This window comes from Anser anser (genome assembly GCF_964211835.1).
Source record: "Anser anser genome assembly, chromosome: 2".
Taxonomy (NCBI): Eukaryota; Metazoa; Chordata; class Aves; order Anseriformes; family Anatidae; genus Anser; species Anser anser.
The window spans coordinates 140,918,876-140,927,076 of record NC_139721.1 but is presented as its reverse complement, the minus strand read 5'-3'; the positions used below and the strand labels follow the sequence as shown (position 1 = coordinate 140,927,076).

The 8,201-nt window shown below is 50.9% G+C and overlaps 1 protein-coding gene across 1 annotated transcript; it reads left to right on the top strand.

The window, feature by feature from the left end:
• Positions 1-2,343: 2,343 nt before the first annotated feature.
• Positions 2,344-7,345, top strand: C1QL3 (complement C1q like 3). The gene is made up of 2 exons (XM_083822900.1): positions 2,344-3,066; positions 7,037-7,345. The coding sequence occupies exons 1-2, from the start codon at positions 2,479-2,481 to the stop codon at positions 7,214-7,216; spliced, it is 768 nt and encodes a 255-aa protein (XP_083679026.1). The 5' UTR covers positions 2,344-2,478; the 3' UTR covers positions 7,217-7,345.
• Positions 7,346-8,201: the final 856 nt, after the last annotated feature.

Below are 8,201 nucleotides of genomic sequence, written 5' to 3'. Positions count from 1 at the left end.
CTGCTGCCTCCCCGGTATGTCACACGGCAGTCGCAGCGGAGGTTTACGCACGTCCTGATGTCACGAAAACCTCCCGGGTTAGAGATGACTAAACACAGCACCCCAAGGGCCCAGCTCCAGCCTGAGACTGACCTGTCTCTCTTGGCACAGCTTTTCTTTCCTTCCTGCAAGGACGAAAGAGCGGTGTTGAAAGCCCTCTCCTATGGGGTGAAGGGAGCGATGAGATATAAATATAATCCTCCAAATGTGCTCAGCTGCCTTCCAGGGTCTTGAGCGGCAGCCCTCTGCTAAGGGAACTGGCGAGCTTGTGTCAGTACCAGATAAAGAATTTTTTAAAGACAGAACATTAAAGAAAAAAAAAATAAAGAAAGAAAAAGGGTGGGTGGGGGGAGATATTTACGAGTGCGGGAAATGGAAGCTTTATCAGGAGTTTTGTGGGGAGATAAGGAGCTGGGCTGGCCCATCTCTGCACGGTGCGGACACACTCACTGCCTTTGAGTCTCTCAGGAAAGAGCTGCTGACATTTCTGCTTAAAAGGAAGAATCAATGAATCTTTGTTTCCCACTGCCTGCTTGTTTGACCTTATTGTGTTGTGGAATAGAAAAGAAAGAAAAGAGAACGGGTAAGGGGAGAGGGGATTCGTGCTAATAAAATCCAAGACAAGATCACAGCCCTCTGATCATCACTGGAGATGCTATTATTTGGTTGTTGTCCTATTTGCTGCCATTGCTCATTTCGGATTCCTGCCTTGCTGTAATAAGTCACACTCTTTCCAGCCATCATCCCTGTATTGACAGGCAAATGTCACCCACGTTTGATTGACGTCCATTGCTCCTGAATACAGAAGTATGATTTAGGAATCAATTCTGTTTGTTTATTTAAACAGCTCTTTGTGTACCTTGTGTATTTGTGAGCAGGACAAGTTGCTTAATATTTTCTCCGGAGAAATGCCACTAATATTGCACATTCACCTTCCTACCCTGTCACAGAGGTGCCCACCAGCTCTTGGGGGAGGAGAAACCTTTCACCAAAGGAAAAAAAAAAAAAAAAGACTCAACAAAACACTTTGCTGCCGTCAAGTTAAGCCGGAGAGATGTTTTTTCTCAGGTCCAGGCATCTGTTGATCTGCATATGCCCCACACTTTCCTTCAGCTTCCGAACGAAAGGGAACTCTTTTCCTTGTGTCACTTAGTCAGCAAAGCAGCGTCTGGTTTTAACACTGGGAAACACTACAGCCAGTTATGAGCATGTCACTTTCAACTTATGAACAGAAATGTTTCCTTCTCTGCATTTATGATTGTAATTGGGGAGGGGGGAAGAGGGAGATCCGAAATTGTGAGAGAAGCTAATGTCTATTACCGTGCATGGTGGGAGGCATATTTTCAAATAACTTCCACTTGGACAATCGGTAACAGTAAAGCATCCCTACATTTGAAGTGATATTTCCCAGAAAGTACTAACATGGCAGGGTGGCCTCAGGGATGCGTTAAGCAGGAGGTGGATTGACCTTTTAATTCTCGATCGGTGACCTGAAGGGTGCCCAGAGGCTGCTAAGCAGATCTCTTCCTTTCGGTCTGCTCCAGAAAGAGCTGTCATCACACGATGCAGCTAGTGAGTGAGCCTCACGATTTCACTGTTCATCCGTTTGCGGGGGGGAGGGGGGGGACTGGGGAGGGGAGAGAGAAGCGGGGGGGGGAGGAAAAAAAAATATATATTTCCCACACTGCCAGAGTAATGCCAAACTCTCTGTGAGTGGGAAGAGCAGAGCAGATGCTGGAATGAGATGCCAAAGCAGCTCCCCTTTCCCCTGCGCTTTTGGGTGCCTATAAATTGCTCCAGCGCGCTCGTCAGCCTCCTCCTCTCCTGGCAGGTGGCACCCGGGCAGGATCCCGCTCTCCTCCGGCTCCGGCTCCGGCAGCGCTCGGCGGTGCGGGCTCTCGGCGGCGGCGGCGGCGGCGGGGCTGAGCCCCTTCACCTCTGCGGGGAAAGGGAGAGAGAGGAGAGAGCGGGGCGACCGCGACAGGCAAGTCCCAGGGAAAGTTGACTCGGACTGGCACAGCGCGCAGAGAGAGGAGAGAGAGAGAGAACAAAAAAAAAAAAAAAAAAAGTCGATCGCCAGCGGGAGCATAAAAGTGCGGGCGGCCGGGGAGGCGGCAGCTCTCCTTCCTTCCCTCTGCCCTTCCTCCGTCCGTCCTCCGTCCCTCCGTCCGTCCCTCCCGCCCCCCCTCCTCCCGCAGCGGCCGCACCGCGCCCCGGGACCCGCGGGTGCCCCGCAGGCGCCTCCGCCGGCAGCGGGAGGGCGGCGAAGCCCCCCGGGGGAGCCGGGCTCGCTCGGGCTCGGCGTCTTTTCGGCTCTGAGGAGGTCCCCGCACAACCAGCAAGATTTTGTCCAAAAGCAGGCAAGAGGATCGCCCTGCGCTGAGCCGGCTGGTGGGCAGCAGGCGGCGGCTGATCGCGGCCGGCGCGCTGGGGGTGGTGATGGTGCTGCTGCTGGTCGTCCTCATCCCCGTGCTGGTGAGCTCGGCCGGCACCTCGGCGCACTACGAGATGCTGGGCACCTGCCGCATGGTCTGCGACCCCTACGGCGGCACCAAGGCGCCCAGCACGGCGGCCACGCCCGACCGCGGCCTCATGCAGTCCCTGCCCACCTTCATCCAGGGCCCCAAGGGGGAGGCCGGCCGGCCGGGCAAAGCCGGGCCCCGCGGCCCCCCGGGGGAGCCGGGGCCGCCCGGGCCGGTGGGGCCGCCGGGCGAGAAGGGCGAGCCGGGCCGGCAGGGGCTGCCGGGCCCCCCCGGGGCGCCGGGGCTGAACGCGGCGGGGGCCATCAGCGCCGCCACCTACAGCACCGTGCCCAAGATCGCCTTCTACGCCGGGCTGAAGCGGCAGCACGAGGGCTACGAGGTGCTCAAGTTCGACGACGTGGTCACCAACCTGGGCAACCACTACGACCCCACCACCGGCAAGTTCACCTGCTCCATCCCCGGCATCTACTTCTTCACCTACCATGTGCTCATGCGGGGCGGCGACGGCACCAGCATGTGGGCAGACCTCTGCAAGAACAACCAGGTGGGCGCCGCGCCCCGGGGGGACGGGGGGGCACGGGGAGCCGTGAGGGGACGGGGATACTTGAGGGGACAGGGAGCCGTGAGGGGACAGAGAGATGGAGGGGGGTGACAGGGAGCTGTGAGGGGAGAGGGAGCCGGGGGGAGGCCACCGGTGGGAGCTGGTGGCGCTTGAGGGAAGAAGGGAGTCGTGAGGGGAAGGGGATACGTGAGGGGACAGGGAGCCGTGAGGGGAAGGGGATGCTTGGGACAGGGCGCCGGGGGAGGAAGGGGATACGTGAGGGGACAGAGAGACGTGAAGGGACAGGGAGCCACTCGGGGAGCAGGGGGGCTTGAGGGAAAAAGAGAGCCGTGAGGGGACAGGCAGCCGTGAGGGGAACAGGGCGCCGAGAGCCGACAGAGAGCCGTGAAGGGGCAGGGAGCCGCAAGGAGCCGTGAGGGCACAGAGAGCCGGTGAGGGGGGAGCCGGAGGCGTTTGAGGGAAGAAGGAACCCTGAGGGGAAGGGGAGGCGTGAGGGGGACAGGGAGCCGTGAGGGGAGAGCCGTGAGGGAACAAGGACCCGTGAGGGGAGCGGGCGGGGCCGCCCGGCAGAAGCGGGCGGGGAGCGGGAGCCGGCGGCCGCTGGAGGCGGCGCGGGGCGGGGGCAGCGGTACCCGGGCAGCGCCGGGCAGGGCAGGGCAGGGCCGGGGGAGCCGAGCGGAGCCCCCCGCTCCCAGCGCCCCGCGGCCGGCAGCAGCCCCCGCCCTGGGGGCGCCGCCCCTGCTCCGCCTCGGCTGCCTGAGGGACGCCGAGGGGCGGCGCGGCGCTGTGCCCGCAGCCCGGCCGGCCTTAAGCCCCGTCCCGGGGGGTTACCGGCGTTAAGCCCCGTCCCGGGGGGTTACCGGCGTTAAGCCCCGTCACGCCTGCCCGCTCCCCTCCCGGCCCGGCGCCTCGCCCCGCGCCCTTGTGCCGGGGGGGAGCAAATGGCTCCGGGACGGCTCCAGCGGGTGGTGGCTCCTCACAGGGAGCGGGGAACGGAGTGACGGGGGCAGCAGCAGCCGCTAATTAAATTAGGAGATGTCTGCCGTAAATACGAGCGCAGCAGACAAACCGGGAGCCGTAAAACAAAGCGCCGTGTGGTGTATTCACTTCCATGTAAAGGCAGTCCCGTCCACCGCGGGGATACCGTTTTACCGGCAATTAAGACATGAATTCATTTTTGGTCCCTATTTATAACGCGTTTTAAAGTGTTTACTTTTCCCAGACCTGCTACTTTTAAAAAAAAAGCAACTAATTGCACATATTAAACGGAGCCTGGAGTCTAAGCGTCACCAAATATAACCACTTCCAGTATATAAACACATCAGACAAATTAAACCGATTCAAAGGAAAAAAAATTAAAAAAGGGGAGCATGTCTAGGTATACGCATGTATATGTTTATGCTAAGCTAAATATTTAGGTAAATATCCGCACACAAATTATGTGAAATCGACAGCTTTGGTGCAGCAGCGCTTCCTTTTGGTTACGATTTATACCTGAAACGCTGAGCGCTGATGTGGCGTGGCCGCAGTCAGCCCCGTGTGATGTGTAGGAAAGCTCGGAAGTTTCGAAAGTAAATCGCTAAATGGCGTCTGACAGAGATGACATTGTAAACTCAGTGTTTTCCAGCAAAGAAGAAGCCGTTGGAAAGCGTGAGACTTAGAGGAGAAAACAGCATTCCTACGCAGTGCCTCTGAGGAATCTCAGGGTCCCCGGTGCTAACACATCGCCTTCTTTAATAGCTGTAACGCCCGGGGAAGTGCTGCGCTCGCGCAGCTCCGCTGGTTTGTGCCCGCAGCCCGGGTGTCCCAGCGTAGCCCTGCGAAGGACGCGGGAGCAGCCCGCGGGACGCAGCCTGCCTTACCGCGCTGCTCCCCAGACGCGCGTGCACTCCTGCGGCGCTACGCTGAGAATTCACCCGAGACCGTTCCGCCGGGCTCTAAAAGGAAAAAAAAAAATAATTATGGTGCCTCACCAAACGAGGTAAAAAACTTAAAAATAGCACGCTGGGGTTTACAGGACGTTTGTCACCATTCGCAGGGCAGTAATACCTGCACTTTACTTTCCAGGCTTTCGAATCCAGGGTCCCCCCTTTTTTTCCCCCTTCAGCCACTACATGCGATCTCAGGTCTTAAAATGAAATGTCCATTATTGGCGTATTCAGTGTCCATATGCTGACCTCCTCACGCCAGTCACAAACACAATTTGAATTTGCTTTTACTATCCACAGCAGTACAAAATTGTAGAGAAATCCACGAAGCAGCATTTAATTATGGTCTGCATGGAAATTTGGAAAGTAATTTAAACCATTTTGCCAACACGCAAGATAATAGTCACTTTCTGTGAAAGTTTTTCTCCTTCAGCTGTAGCCTTTTTACTCCCTTCCATTTGCCCTTTCCATCTCTATTAGCAATACAGTCTCAGCCCACGTTATCTTCTTTGGAGGGCATTTCTAGGGTTAATGGCCCACAGCCTTCAACTCCCCCCTGCTAGTCATTAATCCAGACGAAATACCTTGTGCTTAGAATTGTTATTGCTAAAACACTAGCAAAATAGATGCCCCCTGTAAACAATACCAGGCGATTCAGGATCAAGAAGTCCTGAAATAGATGCGGTTTATTATCATGCGATGCATCAGTTTAAATTTGCAGCCTGTCAAACCACTGCAAGATTTTTAAGCCTTTCTCACTCATACAGGATGTATAAAGAAATGTATAAATAATTTCCACCTACAGTGATGTTTAAGCTGCGTAATACCATAAGATCCTCCATGGTAAAGACATCCCCCCCCGTCACCTTTTAACATTTCAATATTAATGTGAGACCATATCACATGAAAGTTTAATTTGGAAATTTATCATTTAAACTTTGAAAGGAATCCATGGAAATGTGTGACTTATAGCCTATTTTTTCAATTCAGAACAGACAAAATCCCACACATAGTACGCTAAGTCATGCATTATTACTTAGTTCAGGTTTGCAGTGCCACTAAATCACTTACTGCTCTGTAACTACGCCAGAACAAAGACGAGCAACAAGCAGATGATGCGATATAAATCTCATACAACTAAGTTTAAATATTTTAACAAACAGGGTCAAATTATATATAAATGATTTGAAGACTTACAGTGCCACAGACTATTCATTGCTGGAAACCAACATACATCTACTTCCAGTTTGCTACTAATGTCAAATTTAATCAGTTGTGAAATAGCAAGGGAGCAATGAAAAAAAAAAAAGTGTATGTTTAAGTGAAAGTTGCAAATGAAATTAGAAGTCCTCCATTGCTTGTAAATTCCAAGAGCTCTCAAAGTAAACAGCGACTCACCCCTGATTTTTCAAATATGCATCTTTTACACTACACAGAAATTAAATGTTTGTTTAATGAAATGTGGCATTAACAGCTTTTCCAAACCCTGACTAGATTACCTTACCTGCCTGTGTTCATTGGAGCGAGCATGTGCGTGGGTGGGTGGGTATTTTTTTAAATTCTCTTTACAGCATGATACTATTAGCAGTATGACAATAAATCGCCTCTGGAAACACTGCAGCCTGGTATCAGTAGGGCCTCACTGTGGACCCTCACCAATGTCAATCAATTGTTCCGCTGAAATAAAAGTCACGCCAGTGTAAAACGGGCATGCGACCAGATTCGGTGCTCCCAACTCTAGCTCTTACTACACGTGTATTTAAAAAGGCACAAAATATTTACGGCAGAGCAGTTTTGTATTGATCAGAGGACTGAGATATAAGCAGGTTACTGCTGTAGTTTCAAATACTGTATTGTAGGAGAAAATAAGCAGTGCCCATAAGAAAAAACTGCAATATATGTTATTAGACATTTAAAGAGGCAATGTGTGCATGCTGAATAAAATGGTGAGGCTATGCTTTACTTTCACCATGCAGGAAAAAATATCAGAGTTTTCTTAACCACTCCTTATGTATTTTATGTAGGTTCGAGCTAGTGCGATTGCTCAGGATGCTGATCAGAATTATGACTATGCCAGTAACAGCGTGGTTCTTCACTTGGAGCCAGGAGATGAAGTTTACATTAAATTAGATGGAGGAAAAGCACACGGAGGAAACAACAACAAATACAGCACATTTTCTGGATTTATTATTTATGCTGACTGATAACGAGTAAAAAGACCCACCAAACCAGTCCAAAAACGAAGCTCGCTCTTCTAAGCAATGGATTTGCGTGGCAGAAGTCAATGAAACAAGCACCCCAGCAGAGATCGACCACAGAACACCTCACTAGTGGGGAAAAAAAAGTCGAATGCTACCTGATGCACATCTGTACAACACAGAGAAACCTTATGTTAAAAAAATTACTAAGCGAGTTAAACAGATGTGTGATCCACTACCGCCAAAGCAAATACTTCCTCATTGTTAGTGTCCATGTGAATGAAGTCCTACACAGGTCAAATTTTTATAGGAGAAAAAAAAAAACACTAAAGACACTGAGCTATTTCTTCAGTGTATATGATACTTCGATGTGTTATGATCTTGCTGCTTTATCCATACTTCAGCTTTGGTTCTTGTGACTTACTCGCTAACAATGATGCTTAGAGTCCACTCATAGTGTGGTGAGGAATGATTTTACAATAAAAGGAAGAGGTAATCGAAATACACTTTCTCTCTCCAAAGGAATTGTTTGCCTTGTACTTTTCTTATTCTTCCACTTAAAACTAGAAAGTAATCAGCTTCAAGCCTTAACTCAATGTTCCTGCTTTGTAGGTTTACATTAGACTTTTAACATAAAGTCAAACCACTGGAGTTGTTTAAATTTTGTCTTCCCCTTAGCTATGTTCTAAAAGAAAAAGAGGGGTAGAAGAAACACTTTTTTTTTTTTTCTGAAATATTTAACAGCTGACAAACTATTATATAGGACCAAATCCCCGATTACACTGAAGCCAATGGCAAAACTCCCATTGATGTTAGTGGAAAGAGGATTTGGCTCTTCATTTGTAAACGTGTAAATATAGCCAGTTTTACAGGCCCATTCTTGATGGTTAGTTGTGTAAATATTTAGCAAGCCTAGCATCAACATCCTCAGACCAAGGTCAAATGTTTTCTTTGCAGCAATTAGTCTTCATTAGTTGTTCAACACTTAGCC